The 27,971-nt window shown below is 46.5% G+C and overlaps 3 protein-coding genes across 9 annotated transcripts in view; 2 read left to right on the top strand and 1 right to left on the bottom strand.

The window, feature by feature from the left end:
- Positions 1–16,035, top strand: part of ankhd1 (ankyrin repeat and KH domain containing 1) — a 33,813-nt gene extending 17,778 nt beyond the window's left edge. For all 5 annotated transcript variants that reach the window (XM_086139334.1, XM_086139333.1, XM_086139332.1 and 2 more), the window contains exons 10-39: positions 2,937–3,128; positions 3,233–3,342; positions 3,500–3,587; positions 4,389–4,516; positions 4,663–4,806; positions 4,898–5,000; positions 5,120–5,382; positions 5,521–5,808; positions 5,888–6,329; positions 6,488–6,627; positions 6,748–6,859; positions 6,983–7,128; positions 7,226–7,368; positions 7,716–7,929; positions 8,124–8,299; positions 8,454–8,616; positions 8,707–8,802; positions 8,915–9,031; positions 9,128–9,296; positions 9,523–9,722; positions 9,837–10,186; positions 10,272–10,424; positions 10,545–10,694; positions 11,099–12,671; positions 12,869–13,055; positions 13,299–13,415; positions 14,454–14,705; positions 14,855–15,039; positions 15,130–15,297; positions 15,417–16,035. In XM_086139334.1, the coding sequence (XP_085995460.1) occupies positions 2,937–3,128; positions 3,233–3,342; positions 3,500–3,587; positions 4,389–4,516; positions 4,663–4,806; positions 4,898–5,000; positions 5,120–5,382; positions 5,521–5,808; positions 5,888–6,329; positions 6,488–6,627; positions 6,748–6,859; positions 6,983–7,128; positions 7,226–7,368; positions 7,716–7,929; positions 8,124–8,299; positions 8,454–8,616; positions 8,707–8,802; positions 8,915–9,031; positions 9,128–9,296; positions 9,523–9,722; positions 9,837–10,186; positions 10,272–10,424; positions 10,545–10,694; positions 11,099–12,671; positions 12,869–13,055; positions 13,299–13,415; positions 14,454–14,705; positions 14,855–15,039; positions 15,130–15,297; positions 15,417–15,476 (6,629 nt within the window). In that variant the 3' untranslated portion in view covers positions 15,477–16,035. The remainder of the gene's footprint in view (positions 1–2,936; positions 3,129–3,232; positions 3,343–3,499; positions 3,588–4,388; positions 4,517–4,662; positions 4,807–4,897; positions 5,001–5,119; positions 5,383–5,520; positions 5,809–5,887; positions 6,330–6,487; positions 6,628–6,747; positions 6,860–6,982; positions 7,129–7,225; positions 7,369–7,715; positions 7,930–8,123; positions 8,300–8,453; positions 8,617–8,706; positions 8,803–8,914; positions 9,032–9,127; positions 9,297–9,522; positions 9,723–9,836; positions 10,187–10,271; positions 10,425–10,544; positions 10,695–11,098; positions 12,672–12,868; positions 13,056–13,298; positions 13,416–14,453; positions 14,706–14,854; positions 15,040–15,129; positions 15,298–15,416) is intronic.
- Positions 16,036–18,640: 2,605 nt separating this feature from the next.
- Positions 18,641–21,958, top strand: higd2a (HIG1 hypoxia inducible domain family, member 2A). The gene is made up of 2 exons (XM_086139327.1): positions 18,641–18,850; positions 21,466–21,958. Exons 1-2 carry the CDS (start codon positions 18,664–18,666, stop codon positions 21,630–21,632), a joined length of 354 nt encoding a protein of 117 aa, XP_085995453.1. The 5' UTR covers positions 18,641–18,663; the 3' UTR covers positions 21,633–21,958.
- cltb (clathrin, light chain B) lies at positions 21,956–27,076 on the bottom strand. 3 transcript variants are annotated; one of them, XM_086139324.1, is made up of 6 exons: positions 26,719–27,076; positions 26,076–26,122; positions 25,798–25,915; positions 25,468–25,579; positions 24,338–24,391; positions 21,956–24,070 (listed from the first exon to the last, which is right to left on the bottom strand). In XM_086139324.1, exons 1-6 carry the CDS (start codon positions 26,870–26,872, stop codon positions 23,899–23,901), a joined length of 657 nt encoding a protein of 218 aa, XP_085995450.1. In that variant the 5' UTR covers positions 26,873–27,076; the 3' UTR covers positions 21,956–23,898. The 3 variants fall into 3 exon arrangements, with proteins under 3 accessions (XP_085995450.1, XP_085995451.1, XP_085995452.1); XM_086139325.1 differs by lacking the exon at positions 24,338–24,391 and adding an exon at positions 24,741–24,761 and having other exon boundaries at positions 26,719–27,013; XM_086139326.1 differs by lacking the exon at positions 24,338–24,391 and having other exon boundaries at positions 26,719–27,013.
- Between the last annotated feature and the right edge of the window lie 895 nt (positions 27,077–27,971).

Here is a 27,971-nt window from a genome sequence, read left to right as displayed (position 1 = left end):
TGAATTATTATAGTGGGTTAGAAATAGCTCATTTTGAATTGAAAAAGGCACTTCATGTATTGCATCTGATATTAATATAATCGGATGTCATATCTCTCAGTTTGTCAGGTGTTTAAACCCGCAATCGTTTTAGAATGGACAGAAATATGTCTACTGTAATACTGTTTTTATCAATGACATGTTCTTGTCAAAACCAGAAGAAACATAAGATATTTCCCAATCCGCTCATCCTCCAGGTAGGACTGAGCTCTGAGTGCCCAAACTGTAAATCGTTCACCTTGTTAAACACGAGTTGTTTACTGTGTTCATGCATATTCCTTGTCTCACACCATGTTGCACAAGATGTGGAATTTCACAGGTGTAGAGGCCTGAAGAGAAAAAAGGAACTGCTGGCTTTGGCAGGAGGAATACAATATTAATCACAATACAAATGTTTAATATTTTGCTAAGTTAGAATGCTTTTATGGCAAGTTTCTTTAGTGTCCTCTGCAACATTTAAGTCTCTGTTGTAAGATTACAGAACTTCCTAAAGAGGTTTCTTTTATTAGCTCCATGACAGAAGAACTTTCATTTGGTTAATATTAATTTGATTTCCTTGTGCTTTTTAAATGGCACGGAAGTAACAAGTAACAAAAATGTTAGTTATTTGACAAAATTGCCGGTGGATTTGACACCTGACACTCATTCTTCCTTAATTTAGTTCTCGTTTAGTTATTCTGATCAACTGCAATAGCTGATCCTTACCAATTTTTCAATAGTAAGTTTTATCATGCATGCACCACCAATGGACACTTTTTTTTTTTTTTTTTTACCTTCAGTCAATTCATCATTAAATACATTTCATAAAAACATTTTTTGGTCTCCTTTTACTTTAATTTTTTTTGTCTTTCAGAATGACTAAAAGGATACACAGTGGACCTCACCATTTTGACTGGAAGGAACAGGAAATCTACAGCAGTTTTTTTTAACTATTGAATTTAAAACACATTTTGAGGATGAACATTTATTTTGTGATTAATCAGTTGACCGCTGGGTTTACAAAATCATCTTTAATCAAAGTATAAAGGGATAAATAAATTTTGCTATTTGTTATTGTGACCGTGTCCAAGATGATAGATTATACCAGTTGGCTGTGTTAGTGCTCTCTACAACGCATACAGCACATCGAGATTCTTACTGCCTTTGTATGTACTCATAACTGTCTGTCCTTAAATATATTTACTTTTTCACCATCTTATGTATGTAAAGCTTTGTTTTGTTGAACATGGTGTTTTTACAAGAACTTGATTTTCAGGGTAATAAAGGTTGATAAGATAAACTTTATTGATCCCCACTGGGGAAATTCCTTTGCCGCAGCAGCATAACAGTTATATTGTCAAAAAATAAGAAAGTAAAATAAATATGAAATAAATATAAATAGAGACAGAAGATAGCAAGACATCCACGAATAAATAGACAGCAGCAACAACATCAGGGATAGTAATGGACAACATAAAGTAACAAGTAAGGGTATAAAATACACAACCAGAATGAAACGACTATATAAATAGTGACAATAGCAATGACATGAATAAACTAGGCAGGATTCGTACGGGCTGAAACCAAGAAGGGTAAGAAAGGCAGAGTTAGGGCATTATAAAGAAATGCAGACTGCTTTTATTAAAAAGAAATTATGGTGTCATATTTAAGAAGGTAAATTGTCCTTTGCACAAACAAGCTCCACGTGAATACAAGCTGTTTATAATTAGTGCCATATATTTGTTTGCCTGTGTTCAAAACAAGTTCGATTTGGTGCTCATTAAGCCTCGAGATAACGTAGTTTACCCATCCGTCTTTTACTCCAGATTCATTTCTACATAATCCTAACTTGGTTAGATATATTTTATTTACTCAATTGTGTTTTCCACTCAAAGTTTATTGTACCTTAATGTGTCTGTTGTTCAGGCACCCAAAGTGAAGGCCCAGATGAAGAGTCATGCTGCAGGGCTCTTTGGGGACCTCTTTGTATTCGTTCTGAGCCTGTTGAAATGATGTGATAATCATGTTAGATATTTCACTGCTTGTTGGAAATTCGTATAATTGATTTTTTTTTTTTTTTTTCTTTTCCCCTCTCAGAGTTAAGCCTCTTCATATACAGTGTGGCTCATAGTGGGACTAATGGTTGCAAACAGCTTCAGTTATCATAATGAGCAATATTGCAAGGTTGTCTAAACAAACTAGATCACCTAAAAAAATTAAGATAATGTTTAGCACTTGTAAACAAAGCACACAGCCCCAAATGCCTAATTTTCTTAGCACTAACCTTTACGGAGGGCGGTCAGTACAATATACTGCTCACATTCATGAATAGTATAAGCTACCATTCTGCTATAGCCAGAAAACAAACAGGCCTCAGCGAGGTCTGTCTCCTCAGGCTCTGAACTGCATTGTGGACTTAGTGGCTTGGATGCCTGTGAGTATAAATTCACACTTGGTATATCTAGCATCCATTTTCCTATTTGTGGCAGTGATATTTGTTGACAGGTGTCACTTGAGCTTCAACCTTGTTTTGACAGCTGCAGCCCCGAGTGTCTGGGAGCAGAGAAACCTGCTCGATTTTTACACGTTTTTCAGGACTTGTATATCTAGACTCTCTCAATGACTCCGATTTGGCAGAGAGGTTAAAAGCAAACGAGCCATGTTTAAACATTCTGTCTCAATAGTAAATCTATGATCACCCCACCACCACCACAAAAAATCATAGACATGCTTCTTTGAAATTATTTATTTATCTATTTATTTATTTTTTACTTTTTTAATAGAACACATGCAGTTTCCTAAAATGATTATTGTGTATCCTGTATACTGATGTTATCCATTCCATGCTGCAGCAAATGACTGCCACAAACCATTCATTCAGTGTCCTCATTGGAGATTGCTGTTTGGCTGTTGTGCAGGTGCTAACATCAATGCCCAGACAGAGGAGACCCAGGAAACAGCTCTAACTTTAGCATGCTGTGGTGGCTTTCTGGAAGTGGCGGACTTTCTCATCAAGGCAGGCGCAGATATTGAGTTGGGCTGCTCCACTCCGCTCATGGAGGCGGCACAGGAAGGCCACCTGGAGTTGGTTAAATACTTGCTGGCTGCAGGTGAGTAGAAGCCAGCAGTAGAACGTGAAGGAGATTTGGCAGCATTTATCTGTTTAGCTAGGATGATGTTAAAGTGCTTTGCTGATGATTTGACTTTCCTTTAGGGGCAAACGTTCATGCAACCACAGCGACAGGTGATACAGCGTTGACGTATGCCTGTGAGAATGGACACACTGATGTGGCGGATGTGCTGCTGCAGGCTTGTGCTAACTTGGTATGCTTTTCACTCCAGAAAGTTCCTTTATTGAATTATTGGGCTTCTAATCCCTTAATAAATTTAAATATTAACATTGTTTGTATGTGCGTGTGTGTCTAGTATAGAAAGAAACAATGTTTTGAAGTTAATTACGTTAAACACATCTGCCTTCCAGGAACATGAGTCTGAAGGTGGGCGGACGCCCTTAATGAAGGCAGCGAGAGCTGGGCATCTCTGCACAGTGCAGTTCCTCATCAGCAAAGGTTTGTTGTTTGTTTTTTTTGTTTTTTTTTTATCAAGATATAGACTTCATTGATGCCATGACAGGGAAATTTGATGGTCAAAGCAGCATTACAGGGTAGAAAAGTGCAAATAATAATAATAAAAAACATGGAAATAAGGATATAAATACAAAGACTATGTAAAATATTTACAATTGATAAGTTATTTTATGTTTAAATGAATTCTTGCATGAAACGGATTCAAAATCCACCAAAGCTTTATTTGGGTTTGTTTAGAGGGGGGGGGATAATGATGAAAGTTACTTAAGAGAAAAGTACTTTTGAAGGTGATTATTCCATTCAGTGTTACCATTATATAATCTAAATAGGACTTTTTCCTAAATACAAATTGAAAATGGATGTGCTATTTGATAAAACTGGATAACACTTGTTTTTGATTGTTTTTCTGTCTTGAGTAGCTGGCATGTCAAATTCCATTGATTTTTCTTTGAGTCTCAGTATGTTCAGTGTCCTTTTTTATAAGATGAAAAAGACTTCAATGGGAATATACAGTATTTTACTTCACTGATGCTTCATAATTCAGAGCCTACAGGTTTACACAAAACTATCAATTACGTAAAAGGTAAAGATGAAAAATTTGCAGTCACTTTTTTACTTCCTTTTGGGATTGTCCTCTCAGGTAAACTTTCGACTATAAGTAACTATTTGTAATGTTATTCTGACGACAAATATAAAAATACCCAGTTTCAGTTTTTATAAATTAAGGATGAAATTTTTCCATTGTAAGCAGATGTCCTTTATGTTTCCTCCTCTTGCCTGCAGGGGCTAATGTGAACAGAGCTACAGCCAATAATGACCACACAGTGGTGTCTCTGGCGTGTGCTGGTGGACATCTGGCTGTTGTGGAGTTGCTGCTCGCACATGGAGCAGATCCTACGCACAGACTCAAAGTGAGGCTAATTACCACACACATTTATGAATACTTCTTGTCATGGCAAGAGGACTTGAAGAGTCGTGGAAGAAAAAAAAAATAAGATCACTCTTGTGTCTGAGCTACAGATGTACATTACTAAAATCACACGTTTCCTTTGTGTAGGATGGCTCAACCATGTTGATAGAAGCTGCTAAGGGTGGCCACACTAACGTGGTGTCCTACCTGTTGGACTACCCCAACAACATCCTGTCTGTCCCAGCCCCTGATCTCTCCCAGCTCACTCCCCCTTCGCAAGATGCCTCTCAGGTAAGTAGTGCACGGATAAATTCTGCACATTGTTTTGACGTTAAAGGGACAAGTGATTTAAAACCACCTCTTTTTTTTTCCATCGTCACAGGTTCCTCGTGTCCCATTCCAAGCCCTTGCCATGGTGGTGCCCCCTCAGGAGCCTGACCGAACCCCATCAAACATCGCAACACCCCCACCCGTCTCAAGCAAAGGTAATTGGCGTCGTCGGATTAGGATGACGCTTTCAGACATCGTACGAGAGACAGACTCCTCTGACACAGTTTGTCATGCGATTCCAAAATTGACACTTATTTTATGGGTGCAAATTCAGGTGTGTCCAAACAAAGACAGGCAGCCCTTCAGCCTGGCGTCCCCGCCTCGGTGGGTCGGGGCCCTGAAGCCGAGCCACTGCCGCCGTTCCACTTGTGCCAGCCTCTAGAGTGCATTGTGGAAGAGACGGAGGGAAAGTTGAACGAGCTCGGTCAGAGAATCAGCGCCATTGAAAAAGCTCAGCTTCAGTCGCTTGAGCTCATACAGGGGGAGCCACTCACCAAAGACAAGATAGAGGAGCTGAAAAAGAGCCGTGAAGAGCAGGTAATTTTTTCCACTCCTCTATCCTTCATATTTGAACTCCCATTGATACTTGTGAAATTTGTCACATAAATGTTCTTGTCTATGTGTCTTGTATAGCAGCAGTGACGTTATTCAAATATGTGATTGTTGCTAACTTAGGTGCAGAAGAAGAAGAAAATCTTGAAGGAGTTGCAGAAGGTGGAACGCCAGCTGCAGCTGAAAACACAGCAACAATTCACCAAAGAGTACATGGAGGCGAAGGGCTTAAAGGAGGAGCAGGAGCCTGGACAGAGCCAGGGCCCAGGCCCGGGGCCTGGGAATACATCATCGCCTCCGGGGCCTCTCCCCATCACATCAGGTGCCCAAGGCCACACGAGCTCTGACACAGATGAAGAAGCCAACAAAGATGGAGAGCAAGTGGAGCTACCGGGAGAAGAGGGGGAAGAGGTGAAGCCCCCTTTAGTCTTTTGTTGTTGTTGTTGTTGCAGACCCCCGATACATAAATTATATTTTGTGCCTCTCGCAGGAAGAGGAGGATGATGATGACGAGGAGGAGGATGATGATGATGAGGCATCTGAGGAAGAGGCGGATGGAGAAGACGATGATTATACCAAGCTTCCTCAGGTGGGCACCATCCTTTACAGGGATGGGCCACAGCTGCCGCAGCAGCCTCCTCTGCCCCCTTCACCGCAGGCCCAGCCTCAGCCGCCCCCTCCGCCTCTTTCGGCCGCCTTTGTTCCGATTCAGCCCCTGCCCGACTACAACCCCTCAGACTACCAGGGTAGCACCAGCCCTGAGCTGCAGAGGGTGCTTGTCGGGCAGCAGATGCTGGGCCAGGCTCAGCAGGGCCAGGCTCAGCAGTTGGCTGGATTAGGCCCCGGAATGATACCTCAGCAGGCCCCGGACGGGCTGATGGTAGCTACACCTGCACAGACGCTCACAGACACGCTGGATGACATCATGGCAGGTAAGTCAGCATCCTTTTGCTCATTCAATCTTGTCTATTTATAGCCTAAAAATGTGACCTCTCAACCGGGTTAATTTGTTAAATGCAACTTGCAGTTACTATTAATTCACACCAGAAGCCGAATGTTTGTGTAACCAATTTGCTTCTTGCTCTTCCAGCTGTGAGCAGTCGCGTGCCCATGCTGAACACATCAACCTCACCCACTCCCTTGTCCCAGCCGCCCACACAAACGTCTGCAAACATCGCCTCACCGCCCTCTGTCCTACCCCTGTACCCCTCTGTTGACATCGACGCTCATGTAAGATTTTTATCCCACCCCCCCACGAGATTTTAAAGACACATCACTTTGGACTGTAATCGCAAGTAAGGGCAGATTAAGGGAAAATGTTCTAACTGCGGAAAAATGGCATCTCTTCAGACGGAGAGTAACCATGACACAGCGCTGACGCTGGCGTGTGCAGGAGGCCATGAGGAGCTGGTGTCTGTGCTCATCGCACGTGGAGCCAACATTGAACACCGGGACAAAAAAGGTATTGAATAATGAGGCACAGGAAGAGAATTGGTCAGAATTACTTTGGATCGGAGGTCTTGTTTGTTTTGGTGGGCAAATCTCTTTTGCCGTTATATTTACTTGTTCCCTCTGTTGCCTGCAGGTTTTACTCCTCTGATCCTGGCAGCCACGGCTGGCCATGTCGGCGTTGTAGAGGTGCTCCTGGACAAAGGAGGAGACATTGAAGCCCAGTCGGAGAGAACCAAAGACACGCCTCTGTCCTTGGCCTGCTCTGGGGGACGTCAAGAGGTAAAGGCAATATGAATCTCAGTTTTCATGATGCTGAAAATATTTGTCAACACTATCCTATCTTCATTAATGTAACATGTACATAAACTATTTTCAGGTCGTTGAATTACTGCTGTTGCGGGGAGCCAACAAGGAACACCGTAATGTTTCAGATTACACACCTCTTAGCCTTGCTGCCTCTGGGGGTTATGTCAACATCATCAAGATTCTCCTCAATGCTGGAGCTGAGATCAACTCCAGGTAAATCAGTTCTTTCCACTATGGCCTCATGTTGTGTTTAAAAAATCATCCCGTGACTGGTTTTGATTTGAAGAGAGAGCCATTCTAGGCTCGCACACATTAATCGTTACAAACACAGATGGCAACACACATGGACATTATTTGTGCAGTCACCGCACTATATTAAAAAGGCACCAGATTATCACGGGCCGGAGCAAATGAAATGATATATCGCAACGATATTGCACCTCTAATAGGGTATCCAAAACATAATCTATTAACCTTTAATGGTATGATAATTTGTTTAAAGGACTAATCTTTGTCAAGTTAGTTTTTGACCGTTAATATTGATCTACTCTCTTGTCCAGGACTGGCAGCAAACTCGGAATCTCTCCCTTGATGCTGGCTGCAATGAACGGACACGTACCGGCGGTGAAGCTGTTGCTTGACATGGGCTCCGACATCAATGCCCAAATAGAGACCAACAGAAACACCGCTTTGACCCTCGCCTGCTTTCAGGGGCGGGCTGAGGTCGTAAGTCTGCTGCTTGACCGCAAGGCTAACGTGGAGCATCGCGCTAAGGTGAAGATATTCAAATCTTTTCTGGGTTTCTGGACCTGTAATGCTATATTCTGTGGAATTATTAAGGCTCGGCATCTTTGCATTTTAATCACTGTTAATCATCAATAATTTAAGTCAAGACAGTATATCTGGGTCATATGTTATCGGTGCATTGTATATCAGCTGTATTGCTTACTGGATGTCACTTGGTGCAGACTGGTCTTACTCCGCTGATGGAGGCGGCGTCTGGAGGCTACGCAGAGGTGGGTCGGGTGCTGCTGGATAAAGGGGCCGATGTCAACGCTCCTCCTGTTCCTTCATCCCGAGACACGGCACTCACCATCGCTGCTGACAAGGGCCACTACAAATTCTGCGAGCTTCTTATCAATCGGTAGGTACTTCTTTTCTTCTTTAAAGGGAATATTTGGTTCTTTGAAGGTGTTCATAATCGCCAAAACATCTGAATATTGTTGACAAACATATTTCACCACCATTTGCATAAATGACATGCCCTTGCGTGACACTTATCTTCCAATTATGTCCAGGGGTGCCCATATTGATGTTCGTAACAAGAAAGGGAACACACCTCTCTGGCTCGCAGCAAACGGCGGTCATTTTGATGTGGTCCAGCTCCTGGTGCATGCCAGTGCTGATGTGGATGCAGCTGACAACCGCAAGATTACCCCGCTCATGGCTGCTTTTCGCAAGGTGCGGAATAACCCTGACATGTAAAGTCCTTTCTGATCTTGCATCGTAAATTACACGCGTGGTTCCTAACCATTTCCTCCGGCGCTGTAGGGCCATGTGAAAGTGGTACAGTACCTTGTGAAGGAGGTCAACCAATTCCCTTCAGATATTGAGTGCATGAGATACATTGCCACCATTGCTGACAAGGTAGACTTTTAATTCTCTTCCAGGCATCAGACTAATAAATATGTTGACATTCTGAAGGTTTTTAAAACGTTTCGTGGAGTTTCTGTTCAGCTATCGTTCCGCTTCCTTGCAGGAGCTGTTGAAGAAGTGTCATCAGTGCATGGAGACCATTGTCAAAGCCAAAGACCAGCAGGCAGCTGAAGCTAACAAGAATGCAAGCATACTCCTGAAGGAACTTGACCTGGAGAAGGTAATGTCGAGCCTTATGCCAGCGCTTTGGCGGGAAAACACCTCCTTAATATACTCGTGAAGAAAATGGCATTCGAATGCTTCTTTGTTGTTTTAGTCTCGGGAGGAGAGCAAAAAGCAGGCCCTCGCTGCCAAGAGAGAGAAGCGTAAAGAGAAACGCAAGAAGAAGAAGGAGGAGCAGAAGAGAAAGCAGGAAGAGGAGGAAGGGCAAAAAACCAAGGAGGAATCCTCTGATATGCAGGAGCAGAAGGAGGATTCAGCTGAGGGTAGGGTCATTGTTTTTGTTGTGTTTTAAATCCCAAATCAATTTTGCATAACTACATCAGCTGCTTTTACACTTTTACGCCTGCAAGTCTTAGTTCCTCTTGACATCGGTTAGCAGCGCCGGATGAAGGCACCGTCAACTAAAGAAAATGCCCTTTTTTTTTTCAACTTTTGTTGGGTTTAGTGTTGGGAATCTTCCTACCTAACCTTGACCTGTCCACCCCACAGAATCAGAGGTTCCTATTGAACCCCCCAGTGCAACTACCACCACCACCATTGGTATATCTGCCACTTCAACCACTTTCACCACAGCTTTTGGAAAGAAACGTGCGAGCGTGGCCACCACGCCGAGCGCTAATCGCAAGAACAAAAAGAACAAGACCAAGGACTCATCGCCAAATGAACCCATCATATTGCAGGATTCACAGGTAAACATCCGTGAGAGCTCTTGCGTGTTTTATTGCGTGCTGATTAGGTCCAGACGGTTTGTACATGAGCAAAGGTCTCAGCGATTACTTCTGGCTTTGTCTCGTTTCAACTAGGTTGCACTAGCGCAGCATAAGGCTGACAAGAACAAGATCCACGGTGAGCCGAGGGGCGGGGGTGGGGGAGTGACAGGTGGCAACAGTGATTCTGACCCCTTGGATAGCACCGACTGTGCCAGCGAGAGCAGCAGCAGTGGAGGCAAGAGTCAGGAGCTCAACTACCTCCCTGACCTCCCATCATCCGCCTCCTGCTCCTCCTCTTCCTCCTCCTCCTCCTCCTCAGCCCCCTCAGGATCGGCCCAGTCCCAGGCTCTTTTACCCGGCCCGGAGAAAAGACACTGTCCTCCGCCTCAGAACGAAGGCAAGGCAGACAAGGTCACGGTCTCCATCTCAAAACCAACGCAAAAGTACGTAACCCATCACAGCATCAGGACCGTTTGCTTTCTCTGGCTCTGTAAACTAATCGCGTGAGCTTTTCACCTTCTGTCACAGAGCGCCAGACGTGAGTGACTCCACCACCAACTCCCTGCCTTCTCCATTCAAGACCATGGCTCTTCCGGTCACCTCGCCCAACAATAAGCTCAGCCTCACCAGCCCCAAAAGGGGCCAGAAGAGAGAGGAGGGCTGGAAGGAGGTGGTCAGGAGGTCAGTGGCTCTCTATCTCCATGTAACCTCGTGGTAACCGTTCAGGCCGCGCCCAGATATACGGCCGATAGTCCGTGTCCACCTGTGTCACGTGTTTTTTTTTTTTTCCACTTCTTGTAGATCAAAGAAGCTCTCTGTGCCCGCCTCTGTGGTGTCACGGATCATGGGCAGAGGCGGCTGCAACATCACAGCTATCCAGGACGTGACAGGAGCCCACATTGACGTAGACAAACAAAAGGACAAGAACGGGGAGAGGATGATCACAATAAGGTAAGCACCATGCCCTCTGGTGGACTTGAAACACCACTACAGCTGCAGAATTGAAGTCCTTGGTTAGTATATCAGATGTGCAGCACTTTTGGCCGATGATGCTAAACACAGACTGAAATTGCACCTTTGTCTTAATCCACATTGAAAGGTACATATTTGCCGGTGCTCTTCATTCTGCTGCTCGTTACGATACAAAATAATGGTTAAATGGATAACTATGACGTCGACAAAGGTCGAACTGGTACTGCACACACACTTCCACTGTCTTTAGATCATATTTACATTTCATCAACGGGATTTCGGTATGCTAAAGGACGGTATAGTTTGCTTTTAATGTAGCTCAATTCAGTCGTCGTGGTAGCATGATTTGTATTCCTTTTACTAAGCGGTGTCTGTGCTTGCAGGGGCGGCACAGAGTCTACAAGATATGCAGTCCAGTTGATCAATGCTCTGATCCAAGACCCAGCCAAAGAGCTCGAGGATCTGATCCCACGGAATCACATCAGAGCTCCGGGTTCAAAAACCTCCTCGACCTCATTTCCCAGTACCACAGGGGTGACGAGCGGCTCGACAGCCGGGCCCAAGGCCCTGAGCTCTTTGGTCACCTCCGCCGGCGTCTCGTTCCAGCCCTCTTCATCCTCATCTTCATCCTCTGCCCAGGCGGGGGTAAAGATCGGGAAGGGGCTTTCGTCAAACGTTAGACAGCCTTTCCCGGTATCTCTGCCCCTCGCGTACGCCCACCCTCAGCTGGCACTGTTGGCGGCCCAGACCATGCATCAGATCAGACACCCGCGGCTACCCATGGCCCAGTTCGGAGGCACGTTCTCTCCTGCCGCTAGCACCTGGGGACCGTTCCCTGTGCGACCCGTGAGTCCCGGCAGTGCAAACAGTTCCCCCAAACACAACGGAGGAACCAACAACACTACAGGTCAGGCCAGACCCAACTCGACCCACAGTGAGCACAGTGGCACAGCAAGCTCAGGAGCGCCCGTCACATCCACCACCACCACCACCAGTGCTCCTATCACGTCTTCGGCTGCAGCCTCACCTCATACTCCCAATCCCACCCCGTACAATCCTCAGCCCACCATCCCCACCCCTTCCTCAGTCAGGAAGCAACTCTTCGCCCCCGACTCCAAACCTGCCGGTGTAACATCTGTGACCATTGCCGCCACCGCGACCACTGGCAGCAACACAGTACGAGGCACGGGATCCCCCGCACATCACAGCTCCGCGACAACTACTGCCAATGCCTCTCAGCAGCCTGTTGGATCCATTGCACAGCCCAGCCTCCAGCCAAATAAAACAGAGCCCAGCGCTGTCGCCGCCCCTGGAAAAGACAAGCCTTCTCCTCCTGTGGAGAATCAGCCCGTGTCTGTTAGTGAGAGCATCAGCTCTGTGGGCTTCGCAAATCCCGCGATGGCTTTACTTCCTAAACCAGAGGCTCGACAGCAGATACCTCCCCCGCCCTCTTCTGTACCATCCACAGAGGCCGCACCACCCCTCCTCAACCCACAGCCGAGTTCCCACGTTCCTTCGGTCCCCGCTCCTGTCCTGTCACACAATGTCGCACACCCCAATAGCACTGTACCCCACTTTTCAGCCCCTGCACCCAGAGTCTCCCACCGTATGCAGCCAACAGGGCCTTACTATTCCCTTCCTGAGCAACAGCAGCAGCAGCAGCAGCCGCAGCAGCAGCAGCAGACACAACAGCAACAGCAATCTGTGTTTGTTCCCTTCAATGCTCAGCAAGAACCCGCTAAACAGACTCAGAACCAGACGTCTCAGCCGACCAGCCTGCCTCCGCAGGCACAGGCTCAAGCCCAGGGTCAAGGCTCCCTTCAGGTCTCTGCTAACTTGGGCATGATGAATGGCTCTCAAATGCAGCACGTGGCCAACGCAGGCAAACAGATGCCCCCCAACTTTGGTCCTGCCGCCCTCTTCAACTTCAGCAGCATCTTTGATAATAATAACCAGGTAAGGGTTCGAACGTCCGCCGGGAATCGGGTTTAGCTTTCGAGACATTTCCTGCTTGTCAGTGACAGTGACCGTTTGTGGTTTTACTAAGCAGCACAATTATAATTGTAATTTTAGTTTAGTTCCACAAGTATGCCAAGAAAAACAGATTCAAGGAAATTCAATTCCGGTCAGTAGCAGTTGTGCTCATCTTACAGGTGGGAAACAATCAGGTTTGGGGTGCTTGCCATCTGCCTGCCCGCTCGCCTCCAGAGCAGTCTTACTCCGCTCCGCCAGCCTACTTGAGCATGGGTCAGATGGAGAGTATGATGCCGCCTCCCCCTGACAGCTCCAAAGCCCCTGGCTACCGTTCAGCCTCTCAGAGGATGGTTAACAGTCCCATTGGTAAGACCCGTTTGCTATATATGGTTTAAAAATGTTTAGTACTCCCCGAAAATCAATTTTAACATTGAAAAATAACACCTAAATGTCAATAAACAGAAGACGCCATCAGCTAAACTCGACCGGCCAAAATCGATCTTTACACCTGACGCTGTTGTAAAGAAGAAATCCTGTGGAAACAGAAATATAGCTGAACGTGAGGCCTCCTAACCGATTCAAGTTAAATTTTACTGTCTGCACCCACAGCATTGACCAGCTATGCCACCAGTATCTCTGGTAGTCCCGTGTATCTCCATGGACATGGAACGCCCTCGTTTAGTAGACAGCACTTTTCGCCACACCCCTGGAGTGCATCTACATCAGGTAGTTGTTCCTCAAATGTCACGCTGTGCTTTGCTTGCCTTTTTTTTTTTTTTTTGAAATTCTGCAACAGGAAGCATGTTTCTACAATGAAACAGATTTGGTTCTGGTTTTATCGGGGGGGAAGGAGGGAAGGAGGAGGACGGTCGCTAATTCCTCCGTCGTCCTTTCCCGTCGGCTGCTGTGCACCTGCTGATCCATCTGAAAATGGAAACCGCAAATGATCCCTTGGTTGTATTTTGAAACATCGGATTGTAAAAATGTGATTGGAACACAGGTTTCTCTACATCCTCCAGTGACAGACAGCTTCACACAAGCAACACTTCTGTAGACTTCAGTTTCCTGTTTTTTGGTATTTTACAGTTTGCAAGGCTTTCACATTTTGGGATGTTTTACTTGCTCAGCCGTTGGCGGCTAAACAATCACGAACGCGCACCATACGTGGGTGTAAACACACTCCTCCTGTCACCTCCTCACCGCCAGCTCATGGATTGTGAAAGTGGTTTAGTCTGCGGGTAACATCAGCGACGGCTCTGCTCTCACGATAACTTTGCGCGCTACCTCAGTAATGAATTTAAAGCAACACGCAAGCAAGCCCCAACACCCTGTGCCATAAATGCATAAACGCTTCATGGTCTCCTGCCATCAGTATAGCTCACGACTTGAAATGGCTCCGGTGATCCGCTACAGCTGTCCATGGTCCTGACTCGCCGGTATATATTCTCTCCTTCGTCCGGTGAGCCGTCCCTCTCGGTGTATGACTGGGAGGACTGGCTTAGGAGTTTTTGGTTTTGGAAAAAGGATTGATCCCTGTTGGACCCCAATACCCGGCCTGTCTGCTCTGTCTTTGTTTACCACCATCGGCATTAATGACACTCCGCAACAAGCACTCGTTACAAACCTTGATGAAATGAATTGATTTCTCCTCAGAAACCCTTCATTCCGTCACGGCCGTTAACTTTGCCCTCACATCCCTGTGCACCGACGGCGCGTGGGTGCATGATTTGACCGTTCCTCCCGCACTGTCTCCCCCTGTAACAGGAGAGTCTCCGGTGCCACCTCCCTCGACCGTGTCATCCTCCACCCTCTCCACCTCAGCCGTGGCCCCCCCTCCCCAGCCCAAACCTGGCAGCTCCGCACAGCAAGACCGGAAGGTACCACCACCCATTGGCACGGAGCGGCTGGCGAGGATCCGGCAGACCGGCTCAGTCAACCCGCCGCTTCTCACAACCAGCTACACGGCTTCGGTCGGCCAGGGAGGCATTTGGTCTTTCGGCGTTGGCAGTGCTTCAGGTGAGACCAAACCGCCATTGTGTGTTCTGTTCCACTTCCAAAGGGTATTTGTGTATACTTTCAATGGGACTGAACCACGAGTGTAAGCGCATCCGTTTTCCCTTCACGTCCTTTGACAAGTGTGTAACTCATTGTGTGTGTTGGCACAGAGGCCATGTCTGGTTGGTCCCAGCCCCTGATGAGCAGCCACATGATGCATCCTCAGCTTCAGGCCGAGCAGTCCGCCTTCTCACAGCACCAGCCCATGGAGCAGGACGACACTGGCATCGCCAACCCGGCGAATAACTACCACCAGCCTCAGCACATGCCCAACAATTACATGGACTTTCCAAAGGTGACGGTAAACCCGCGGAGCGTCCGTGCGTTCCCTGTACCGTCTAATCCACTCCTTCCTCACAAGCCCGTTTGCCCGTCGTCTCTTCAGGGAATGCCCATGTCCATGTATGGCGGAACCATGCTGCCCCATCACCCGCCCATGGCCGAGGGGCCGAGCGGACCCATCTACAATGGCCTGCACGCCGGTGACCCCGCGTGGAGCCCCATTATCAAAGTGGTCCCGAACAATGCAGATAACTCAGACCCGCAACAGCAGGTGATGCATCACACTCACAGTGGCCAGGCAAAGACGCAGCATTCATTCGGGAGGCATACGTGTGATTTCGAATACGCTACCTCTTTTTAATATTCCCTGTTCCCGCTCTTTCCACTCAGGTGTGGCCTGGTACCTGGGCACCTCCTATGGGCAACGTGCACCTGAATCACGTCAATTAGACGGCGTCCACAGCAATCAAACGAACACAGCATGACCCACAGCTCAAACATGGAAAACCAACTGACAAATATGACCAATTAAGACAAAGAACAAAAGAAAATTACATATTAACTTAAGTAGAGACCTAAGAGTGTGGAGGTTGAAGAATTGGAAGTTCTCTTGAAACCATTCTTTGATGTGCCTATCACAAACAAGGAAAGCGGATATCATGGAGAGCTGTTATCAGTGTCTCGATAATGCAAACATGCGCGATCACCTGTTCAACGGGATCTTTTCTCTGCGTAGTTTAGCGATTTTGACTTAAACCCACATACACCGTTCTCGGGCTGCAGGGGGCTCAACATGAAGTAGCTATTTAAACATGGCCCAGAACTAGATGATTACCTAAAGATAAGAAAAATCAGAACCTTTTAGAGTGGTAAATACATGTATAATTGTTTACATACTAAAAAGGGTTAAAATGAGAGTAAATTTCATGTCGTATAGTGGCTCTACTTTATGTAGCCTGTATTAATGTGAAATATTTACCTTAATATTCAATAAAAAGATTGAAAAGTATTTGTCTGCTCTTTATTAATACCTTGTTTCTGTGTTTTACATTTCTAATACATCTGTCCCGTCACACGTGACGAAATGCGTTGTCTGAAAAATGTGCTCCAGCTCGGCGTCATTTAGCTGTGTCCCTTCTTTATGTTGTAAAAATCAAACCCCAACCGTTCATCTCTACAGATGTTAAGCCTGAATTTTCAGCGTCTCAACCAAAAACGAATGGCAACAAACGCTAAATAGCCAAATATACCACATCGATGGCCAACAGCATGGATTTGATGTCTGCCTTTTTTATTTTCACTCCAATTTTCATACATCCCGACCTACATTTTTGCAATTTCACCTCTTGCACGACGTCAAAAAACGGGATTCATCAGAGAAAACCCACATCTGTTGCTCGGGCGTCCTGCGTGGACGTCCAGCCACGGGGCACCCTGACCAGCATGGCGTTCTTCTGTGAGATCACACCACACGAGTAAGGCTTTTCTCAAATAGGCGCATCAGTAAGGCTGGATTGTCCGTGTCCAGTGGGCTTCTTTCCCCAGACCAGGCGCCAGTATGTCAAAGAGATCTCTCTGAACCCGTCACCCTGTCGGATCTTGGCGCTCCCCAGGATCCAGGGCTACTTGTGGTCCCTGGAGCCTACAAGCACAGCAGGAGCCAGAGCGTTCAGGTCCTGTATTCAAGAAGTCTGAAACTCAATCCTTTTCAGAAAGGCTTTGCACTAGTTCTGCCACCATCGTCTTACTCCTCTTCCTCCCGCTCCCTCCTGTCCACTCTGCATTCGTGTTCCCTCATCAATGCATAATAGCAACCTCATATCTTCTCCAGAGTCCCTGAGGTTTTATTTTGCAGGTTCCCACGAAGCATGGCTTGATCTGCCAAAGCATCTTGCCAGTTCGTTCAAAATTATTTTATGAATATTAAAGCTATCGTAGCATTTTAGCTATTACCACATAGGGTTATGTGTGGTTTATTTGTGCCTCATAATGCCCTCTGTCTGTATCACACTTGCTAGCTCTTTCTTTCTGGGTGAGTAGAAGGCCACAAACATTGAGCTGCGATATTTTTTTTTTTTAACACCCGGAAAAGGCAGCGTCTCTTTACCGCTGTCCCCAGGTGTTTGCTCAATGCTGTAAATCATTTGAAATAGTGTGCTGTACGTGTAAAGTGTTACAACGCGCCGTGTAAATACAATCTAACGTCTTGTCCCTCATAAGAGCTGCAGCTCCGCAGATACTCTGACACACCCTGAGCCAGTCTGGCCTTTACCAAAATAACACTCCCTTTTCTTTTCCTGTTTCCAACAAATCAAATATCCCAATTACTGATAAGCGGCACCGTATTCAGATAACGGATATAATTATCGGGGAATATGAGCTAATCGACATTTGCACAATGACGCCGGAAATGCCTTTCTGGTATAAATCTGCTCCCTTCAGGGGTCGCCACAGCGAATCAACCTCCTCCATCCGCCCCGATTCTATGAATAATAACAATCATTTATACTTTATTACTCCCTCGTGGGGAAATTCATTCTCTGCATTTAATCCATGATGGATGAACAGGTTCATCCTCATAGGGGTTCAATGTCTTGCTCAGCAACACTCCGACACACTAGGACAGCGGCTTTAACCTTGTTGGAGGCACTGAACCTCACCGGTTTCATAGGCGTATTCACCGAACCCTTCTGTATTGGATCGGGGATCGGTTTGTTGATGGGTTCTAAGCCGAGAACAGGCAGGGTAGCCTTTTCGTCGAATCTGGTTCTCTTCAACTTGAATTCAGCAAGCGTTGTGTTCTTGTATTCCCCATCTCCATGCAGCTTGAGGAAGTGTTCCCTTAGTTCTCCGGTCCCACACTAGAGTTGCTCAACTTGGCATTGCACATCATGCAGTGAGGACGCCGACTCCCATCCCGTTCCGTTATTCGTGTGAATCCATATTGTACACATTTGTCCGACCGCTTCCTTTTTTTGCTCGACATAGTTGGTATGAAGGGATTAAAATATTAAGAAAGAAATCACAAGATGTACCATCACGGCAGTCACAAGTTGACAACTGAGTGCACCAAAAGCTAAGCTGTGTAGCGTGATCACCTGCAGCCAGTGATGGCCAAGCGGGGAGCGTTATCACCGATTCTACGGGCCGGGTGTTTGTCTTGAACCTCTGTGACCGACTCACCGAACCCCTCGGGTTTGATCGAACAAAGGTTAATAACATCTGTGCATCAAGGAGGAGCCGGGATTTTTCACACCAACTAACTTCATATTCTTCTTCACTCCATCCACAAATCTTCTTCTTGGTATTCCTCCAGATCTCCTGCCTGGCAGCTCCAATTCCAACACCAAAATATTGCCTCTCCCTCCTCTGTCCATGACCCAACCATCTCAGTCTGGCTTCTCTGACCTTCTCTCCAAAACATCTAACATGTGCTATTCATCTGATGGACTCCTTCCTGATCCTATCCATCCTGGTCACTCCCAAAGAGAACCTCATCATCTTCATCCCAGCTCTGCTTTCTGTCTTCCTCAATGCCACTGTCTTCACACTTTCCGCTATAAATATTGGTGCTTCTATTGTGAAGGGCTGTTGGCGAGACCCGGTCGGAAGTGACGTCATTCTGCCCCAAACAAACATGGCGGCCTCCACCCCCGCTCCGATGTCCGATCCGAAGGCGAACACGCCGTCGTCGGGACCGGTTCCCTTCGACTTTTCGCAGCCTCCTGTCATCGAAGGCTTCAGCCCCCTGCCGAGGACCAGGGAGGAGACCCTCAAGGAGAAGTTCATCCGGAAGACCACCGAAAACCCCTTCGTCCCCATCGGTGAGTTACACAAGTGTCTGCGGGAGGTTACACAAGCTGCGAGGCAGCGACTCCACAGTCGCTCCCCTGTTTACTCCGAAGTCAAGATTGAACTGATATTCCTCTGAAAATGCGACGAATTAGCCCCTCGGAGGCTTAATATGTGTATAACTTTATTAATAGATAAGTTGTCAACTTCTTTGCACGGGCGTCAGCGGTTTGGGAGATGTTTGGGATGAAGGACCTTTGACTGGTTGTCCTGGATTTATTGCATCTGAGCCTTTTTGATGGAGGAACAGCACCAGAAGTGAAAAGAAATTAATGTTCACACAATAATGAAGCAGTGGGTGGGATGATTGTTACTTATTGTTTCATGTAAGACACCTGGTGCAGTTCATTCCGCAGCAGCAGAAGGTCTCCGAAGGACAGAGTCCTCTGAAATACTTGATCTTCCTGATTTTGATTTTCCAAATTGTATTGCTATCAGCTCCGAGTGATGTCTCTGCTCTCTGAGGCATGAATTCAACTTTTTGGACTGAATCTGGAGGATCCCGACGCAGGCACGGGGAGAACATCTCCATTCTGCAAGCCCCCCCTGTTGGAATTCAACCAGGGAATTCGAATCCCTTGTGTTTTCAGCTCTTCTACTTTGGATGTCTGCAGATATGGTTGTCAGACAGAGGAGACACAGAAAGAACCCGTGCAAGAGGACAAGATGAGGAACCAGGTGGAAGAAACATGGAGAGAAGCGGGGAAACCAAGCAGGAGAACAGAGAAAACCCATGTAGGACATGGAGAGAACACGATGAGAAAACCCAGGAAGAGATAAAGGAGAACAAACAGAGAAGCCAGAGAATAGAAATGGTCATCCAGTGAAAATCCTCCAAATATAAAGACGTTAATGTTCATCCTTGTAACCCCAGAAGATATGGGCCAGCGCCTGGAATTCAAACAGGAAGTCACTGCATTTCCCACTAACGTGAAGCATCTTATCTTGAGTAAACAGTGTCAGTTCCTGGTGAGACATGCTGTTCGGGCGTTGTAATTAACGGTTGACACGAGACGATTGTCTGTCCGACGCCGGCCTGTAGCTGTTTGCTTCGAGGGCGCGTCCACGCGCTCACTAACGCCACCTCGCAGCAAAGCAGAAAATTGCACTTTTTTTTTTTTTTTTGCATTTTACTCTTTGACCATTGCAGGGCTCAGATGTCAGCGTGGCTTGTCCTTGACGTCAGCAAAACGCCGAAAGGGAAAACCCGATCTGGTGTCGCTGGAAAGCCATATCAGGATGGTTTTGTTTGGGATCTGAAGGTTCTCGTGTCCTTTCCAGCGGCGCCCCAGCTGTGCTCGGCCGTCTCCTTCGCTTTGCTTTCAAACAGAAGAATATTCTGCAGGATTGGTAGAATCCTCCCTAGAGTTTATTTATCTTGATTCATCCCAGGCATTACATTATAAAACCCTGCAAAAACCCTCACTACATCTCCAAATGTAGTGCGGCTCGGGTTATATTTATTGTATTAATGCACAAAGCATCGCACAAATGTGTGTTTTTCTTCTGCCTTTTGCACAGATGTCCAGTGTTTTTTTTGTTTTTTTTTAATAGTTGTACAACCAATTGCACAAGTGTACAGTTGATTTACAGATATTGGAGTCACTATGCTTTATTTTTATGTTATCTTTTATTATATATACTTTTATATATTCACAGATGTTGGTTATCTGCTCTAGGTTGCTATGCTACCCTTGGTGCCCTCTAATTGTCCCTCGGGGACAGATCAGGTTTCTCTAATTGTGACAATAAGGTATTGATTACCAATGTGTCGCCGTGTGGTCGGTCGCCTGCGTAGCCACGGAGATTTCCTGCCAAATGTGAAGTTTGGACGATTGCAAGCGCGTCAAGCGCCAGGGAGGTTTTCAGTAAACTGATCAAAAACACCACAGACTGCAGGAGATTAGTGATTTTTTTTTTTTTCTTCCCTTCCGCTCAGCTCGACGTCCTGTCGGCTCCTCCTCGGAGCCGCCCTATTTGTCCGCCTGAGCTTTTTTTTCGGTGAATGAATCCAATTTGCAATAAAACAAACCTAAACTTATAAAAAATAAATGTGCGCCCGGTGACCGCTGCTAAAGTCTGCCATGTCGGAATCACTTATTTGTCCTCGAGGGGCAATTGGAGGACGCAGGGAGTGGCATTAGCATCACAGAAAGGATCCAACATTTCCAAATAAATCAGACTGTGTATATATACAAATGGCTGAACGACTATAAACCTGAACAATGGCCAGAGAGAAAACTGTACATCCTTGTGATGGACCACTCCAGTGATAATGGCTGACAGCAGGAGTGATGAGGCAGCATCGGTGTTGACAACAGAGGTGTGTGTGTGCCGCTGCAGGTCAGCCATCGCACACCGGTGTGAGATTCCCATGTGTCGACCTGTCAGACAGGTGCGGAATTTCGATTCCCCGCGCCGTGGCGTCAGCGCGTCATTTTAAGATACAATCAGTTATTCATTCTTAAATCGGTCCATTGCGTGAAAGTCTAGCATGAATAATGGATTTCTGACTGGGCAGACGGACGGCGCCGCCCCCCCCCCCCCCAGCGCGCTAACAGCGGCCATTTCCTCCTCTGCTGTGCAGGTTGCCTGGGAACGGCAGGTGCGCTGATGTACGGCCTGCGCGCCTTCCACCAGGGGAAAACCCGCCAGTCGCAGCTGCTGATGAGAGGCCGCATCTTCGCCCAGGGTTTCACCGTAGTCGCCATCATCGTAGGCGTTCTGACCACGGCGCTAAAACCCAAGCAGTGAAGGACGACCTCGGCCGACCCCGGGAGTCAGAACAGACGCGCGCCGCCGTTTCACTGGACTGAGTAAAGTATTTGAACCCGAAATTGACCCGCCGTGTTCGCTTGCAATCCGTCGTGATAACCAAACATCTGAGGCCCGTAGGAAAGAAAGTAAGCAAACGTTGGAGATTTCTCTTTCGTGCGTTGAGAGAAGCCGACTACGAAACAGCAAGATTCAAAAACCCGCCCCCCTACGGAATCGTAGTGTCTGTAACAATACGAAGCCACACCGACGTCCTTGTGTCTTATGTGTTTCAAAATAAAAAATACAAAGTGTATGCGGTGGAATTTTTACACAACCTTTTATTTCTTTCTTTCTGAAGAAAAAAAAAAACAGCTTTCAGAGGGACAAGGTTTCATATTGAGTGTGATTTAGGGAGATCTCAGACACTGAGCCGCATCCCGAGGAGTTTAGGGAGAACCAAGGAGGCCTCCAAAGGACATAGGAAAATACATCATTCTTTGTGGAAACGGCTCCCTCGAGTGTGTGTGTGTGTGTGTGTGTGTGTGTGTGTTCCAGATTCTCAATAACAAGCCCTTCAAATGTCGTCTTCTGTGTACATAATATAATCCGGCAGAGGGAAGGTTTTTTTTTCGTCAGCAAGTTTTAGGAAAAACACCTGTTGGGCAAACACGACAGTGGTCAAACTCTGTCCTTTTTATTTCCACTTCCCCTTTTTTTTTGTCCCCCCCCCCCACAACATTCATTTTACTCAAACAGTCCAAATAGGCAACACGTGAAAACAATGTGCGGACAACAATAGTGAATATCGACGCGGCTGCGGAGCGTGAACAGGCTGTCGGAGCGTTACGAGGCCTCCGCTCGCACGAAGCCCCCCGACAAAAGCCTCCAGTTCAAAGCGACGACAGTTAAGCAGTTTTCACTGGTTAAATACAAATTTACCGGTGAGACATGAAGATAAACGTAACTAAACAAATGTATTTTCTTTGAGAGTGCGTTCATTTTCTACATTTTTTGACCTATGACAAAATGTTTTATAAATGCGACACGTGGAGCTGATCGGCTTTACAAAAAAAGTAGATTCTTAACCGCCTTAATTTAATTTCCAAGTTCCCGGATGTTTCAGTCGTTCATGGGCGCTTTAGTCATTATTCAAATAATGCCAGGTCACCTCAGAGAAGCGAGGAGGGTCTGCTGTGATGCATTTTATTCAAAATCCTTTCCAGAAATGGTACCGAGTGTCTGAACAGCGACAGATCACAAATTCTGGCTGTTAATGCCGTCGGTCCCAGAACCTTTTTAAATCTTCTATCTCCCCCTCCGAGAGTCGCCGAGACCCCGGGTAACCAGCGGCCCGGTGCGCGTCTCCGCACGTCCGTAAATGCGAAGCTGCACGAAACAAAAATGCCAAACTGCAAAGGAAGGAAAACATGGGGCTGAATAATAGCTTGTCTTTTAGTATTTAAATGAAAAACATATTAACCTTCCTATAAGTGTGTTATACAGTAACAATGGAAAAAAAAAGAGTGTATATTGTCGAGGCAGAAGTGGTTACAATCTAATCTGTAATAGTTTTCTATAAGCAAGTCTGACATCTACGAAACACGCTAATTTATAAAACTTAAAAAATAATGTGCATCCAGATTATTGGCAGAGGCATGTCAAAGTCAAGCTAATGATACCTTCATTTAAAAGAAAGAGGTTTTGAACTTGCGGTAACATTTCCTTTAATGCTAAAACTGACCGGCTAAAGGGATGTAACGAAGAGAGAGCGATCTCTCTCTGTCTGTCACCGTGGCGACGCTAAGGATTCAATGTAACAGGCATCGGTAAAAGGCGGGGCGTTAGAAAAGAGGCCGGGGGTCGTATTCACAAACTCTCCGAGAGTCGCCGATGGGAGGTCGCAGCTTCGAGGGGAATCAATTCGTTTACTATTTACTCTGGAGATCTACAGCGAAAAGCAGGGATCAGGTTCAAAGTTGGTCGCTGCTGCTGCGCCCTCATCGTGTTACTGTTCCAGGAGGGAGATTTAAAAAATAATAGTTTGCTATTCAGGTGTGTTACAGGTTGAATGACATAACTCTCATATGGCGACGCTTGAATTTGGGTGGCTTTTCTGGCGGCTTTGTGAATACGATCCCATGAATTTCATGGAGAGGGTCGTACAAACTTTTTTTTTTTGTGTGTGTTTTGTTTTGATGGGGCGTGACATTAAAACTAAGAAGGCAAAGTTTCTCCATCCCAATCTCCTCCCCGGCGCACTCCTCTAGCGGACCAGGGGTGTCTGTTTGAGCGAGATGAGGACCGAGCGCATCCGAGAGACGTCCTTCGCCTGTTTGTTGGTTTTCGGGTTGAAGTCGCAGAGACGGGCGACCCGCTCCCACGCAGATCCCGGGCTGTCGCCGTCGCTCTCGGCCAGGAAGGCCTCCTCGGACGCTCTGCGCGTGGGGAAACGGGAGGGAAGACGCAAAATCAGAGTGACGTCACGGCAGTTTCTTGGGATCGCCGCGAGGTCGGAACACGCGTGGAAATTCATGCGTTTCCTTATCGGTCACAAGTATCATATTCACGAGCATGGACGGGGCCAAGGTCACACACAAATACAAAATCTTCCTAGAATTTGGAGTCATGCATTGGATGAGAATCGTTTAAAAGGGTCGGGGAGGGGTGAACAACATGAAGAAGCACAAGAGTTCTAAACCTACACGAAGCCTATAACATCAGAGTTGGGCTGTTTGTAGAAAGCCTTGTCAGCGATCCTAGTGCGCAGGCAAAGCCGAGAAAGCAGGAAAAAGAAGAAGAGAGAACAGTTTCAGTGTCAGACAACAGGCAGATGAAGGTCTGCGTTAGTAGTGACTTAGCGAGCAGCTGAGAAACGCTTCCGATGAAAAGGCAGTGGGGAAAAAAAAACAAGGAACCGGAGTCCGAGTGAGTCAGACACATCGGACCGTTTCTTTGCGTTGAATCCCGCGAGCTTTTGGTTGTTCTCTTTTTCGCCGGAAGCGCTACATCCACTTGCCATCAGAGGATTGTCTCTCAGTGCTTTCACAGACAAAATGGGGAGGGGAGAATAAAAGAATGTGGCAAAGGCTAGGTGCAGAGGGGTACCGTGTCAGACTTGGACAGAGTCTGTTGGAAAGTGTGAAACAAGGAACAGGTTAGATCGCACAGGAAGTGGGAGAACAAAAACAAACGGCGGGGGTTCTTTGTCAAGGGGACGGCCGAGCAAAGATGGACGCCGCGGTCAGACGGGATCCCCGACCACTGGGCATTTACAAACGTGACAAACGCGTCGGATCGGCACGCAACCCTCCCGTCCAATATTCGTAACGTTCGCGGACTTCAATAAGCATTTCTAAAAGACGCTTTAGGGTATTCTGAGACATTTGGCTGTGTGTGAAATGTGAATTAAAATTCCTAGGATTTTATCTGATGAAGGGAAAACATCTCATCGACTTTCTGGTCATTTTCTTGATAATGCATCTGTCAACATTTGCTGCGGTCGGCAGAAAAGGGCAAACAGATTCTTTTGTTGGATGTAGACAGAAAGGTCATATATAATATTTCTGAATGTATAAAAACCCACAGTGCGATATCGCAGATGATTTTGTTAAGTAACTCAGTCTGTGAAAATAACTTGATGTGGCTGAGATCAACAAGACATGTGATACTGCAAACATTTTAATTGCCTTTATGCTATGGAGGCGCCGTGCAGAAACGTATTGTAAGACTTGTCGTCGCGGACAGAACGCCTCAAATGCGTCGAGAAACGACCGCACCTGCAAAATTTCCTGTCTGCTTGTCGGTCGGCGGGGGACACGTGTCAGACACTCACCGGTTGTTGGCCTTATTTTTCTCCATCTGCTCGTTCTGGTGCACGTGCCAGTCCTCCAGCTCTTTTTTGGCCTTCTCTCTCCACTCGGCCTCCGCCGCCTTGGACGCCGAGTCTTGTTAGGGTGCCGTCGGAGCCAGAGATCCCCCAGGAGACGGGCAATAAAAGGGGAGCGACAGACTTTCAGTTAATTTCATGTGTGTCGTAACTAGATAAATCGCCGGTTTTAGAACACAACCGCCCAAAGATAGAAAGCAAAACAATTCAAACCAGGCTTCGGATCGTCCATAAAACACGAATAGCGGCGTCCCGAAGAGAGACACGCTCACTAACCTAACGCCTCAAGGCGAGCCTTCTGCTCCTCCCTCCATTTGCGTAAACTCTCTGGCTCTTGCCTCTGAATATCCACCTGGGCGATGGCTGCGTAGCTGTCCGTGGGTCCATTGGCCACCTTATGGGAGAAAACATTAAATCTTCAGTTCACTCCAGGACAGACAAGGAGGGGATGACTTGACTGGGAAGATGAACTAATAAAACAAAAGTAAACAAAGAGGTTCAGGAACTGATCACAAGCTTCGGTTTTGTTGGGAATTGCATGTCAATTCAATTACCTGAAACATGTCCCCGTTCACAGTGGCGGGTTCCTCCTCGAATGCATCTAACATGGTCAGAAGACAAGAGTTGGAGTTGTGAGATGCGCTTTGAAAGGAGCTCCGAGCGCCTCTCTCGTCATACGGCCTTTGTTCGGGTTCTAGAACGTTGAGTTGACCTGCAGAAATGCAGCAGCACCTGTTTGGGCTGTTGATGCTATCCGGCCAGCCTGGATTGTCACGGGACCTGATTCTCTGGTGTTGCACTAACTGTAAACATCGGGGAACACGCTTAAAAGTATTATTTATTGATGTTGAAACGCCAACTGTAAATCATAAGATGAATCATAGGAGTTGACGTGAAGAGGAAGGGGGACGGGGGGAGGGGGGTGCTATGATTTAGCACTAGACGTCACGTTAGCGCAGCCGGCTAACGTGACTTCACCTGTCAAAAGATCGAAGCGATGCGGGCGTTTTTATTTATCTTGTTGGGTGGATCTACAGCGAGTCATCAGACATGAGAAAAGCCTGAATACCGCGTCGGTATCACGGCTGAGGCTACACTTTACGCGCCGCTAGCACGATGAACGGCAGCTAGCATATGCTAGCTTGCGCGCTTGAGATGACGTTAGCTTAGATGACGTTAACTCGGACACAAACTTGCCATATTGGCTCGGCTCCGGTTGTTCGGGCTCCGCTCCTTCCAGCGTCCCGAAACCCTCGACGTCGTTCTCTATCACGGCGATCTCGCTTTCCTGCTGGGCCAGGAAAGCGGCGGCCGGGTCCTCCTCCGCCGGGTGCGCTCCGTTGTCAGCCATCTTTCACAAAAGTGTTGACAAGTTTAGCCGAGCTCGGAGTCGGGGGGCTCTGGGTGAATAACACCGCCGGTCCAGCAACGTCTGCTGAAGTGTTGCAGCGACGGGCGTTCTTTCGTGAAAACGGGTAAAAACAAGTGAAAAAGGAGGAAGTGAATCTGCCGCGGGGGTTCTTCTGCTTTAGGCCTCAGTGATGATTCATGATTTATTCACTTGGTCAATGATGATGGAGCAGGGCAGCACCCTTAGGGTGCCTGCTCTCATTTGTTACGTTTTGTCGCCACCTGCTGGTCATTCTCGGTACTACACCACACTTCATATTTAAATGTCATTCCAAGATCAAATTTAACAATATAATTTGGAAATTTGAATAAAAATAAAATAAAAAATTCAATAGAGCATGGGGATGAAAAAAAAATCCGTGCTAAATTCACATGGTTAGCAGTCTATTAATTTAATAGAAGAGAATATCCTTTATTGCCATTGCTTTTCAGAAACACAATGACAGTAAAGGAAACCAAAATGGAAATGCAAAAAAACCCGTCAGTATGCTACACAATATATAAAATAAGAAATAATGAATTAAAAGTGATCCAAGTAAGTGAGATGTCTGACTGGAGCAGTTGGTTGTGCTCTTGTAAACAGATGCTCTTCTGAATGTGCCGAGGTATGTTGCATTTGATAGCGTGTGATATATATGTGTAAATATATACATTTACATGAGGATGTATGATGCATATCTATCTGTTGATTTCTCTATGTGGATTGACTTGCTAAGGAAATATGTGGTCAGAAATTGTGACTAATAGACCCTGATGAATCCAAATCAAATGACAAACACACACAAACACACACACATTGTCGGGAAGTGACATCATCCCTTGCGCCCGGGTTGACCCGGGCTCACGCGGCCTTCCCTGATCCCAATTCCTTTCTTAAACCACCACGTCCGTGTCTCTTTCGTGTGTGTGGAAGCCATTTAAAAACATTGCAGATTCACTCAGATTCAATTTATCCTCGTCACACTCGATTCCCCCCTTTTTTTTTTTTTTTTATTAGATTATACGATTATTTATTTCCCACAGAGAGGAAACAGTGGAAA

Source organism: Fistularia commersonii, chromosome 31 (genome assembly GCF_037954325.1).
Source record: "Fistularia commersonii isolate RoL2024-O1a breed Wild chromosome 31, RoL_Fcom_v1.0, whole genome shotgun sequence".
NCBI classification, from domain to species: Eukaryota; Metazoa; Chordata; class Actinopteri; order Syngnathiformes; family Fistulariidae; genus Fistularia; species Fistularia commersonii.
The sequence above is the reverse complement of the archived record's forward strand: the minus strand, read 5'-3'. Positions and strand labels throughout refer to the sequence as shown.

Coding starts and splice junctions, on each gene's coding strand:
- higd2a (XM_086139327.1), top strand. CDS start 18,664: ATGGCGGCCTCCACCCCCGCTCCGATGTCCGATCCGAAGGCGAACACG. Junction 18,851..21,465: donor AAACCCCTTCGTCCCCATCG/GTGAGTTACACA, acceptor TCTGCTGTGCAG/GTTGCCTGGGAACGGCAGGT.
- cltb (XM_086139324.1), bottom strand. CDS start 26,872: ATGGCTGACAACGGAGCGCACCCGGCGGAGGAGGACCCGGCCGCCGCT. Junction 25,580..25,797: donor GGCTCGCCTTGAGGCGTTAG/GTTAGTGAGCGT, acceptor CACCCTAACAAG/ACTCGGCGTCCAAGGCGGCG. Junction 24,071..24,337: donor TCTGATGTTATAGGCTTCGT/GTAGGTTTAGAA, acceptor CCCCACGCGCAG/AGCGTCCGAGGAGGCCTTCC.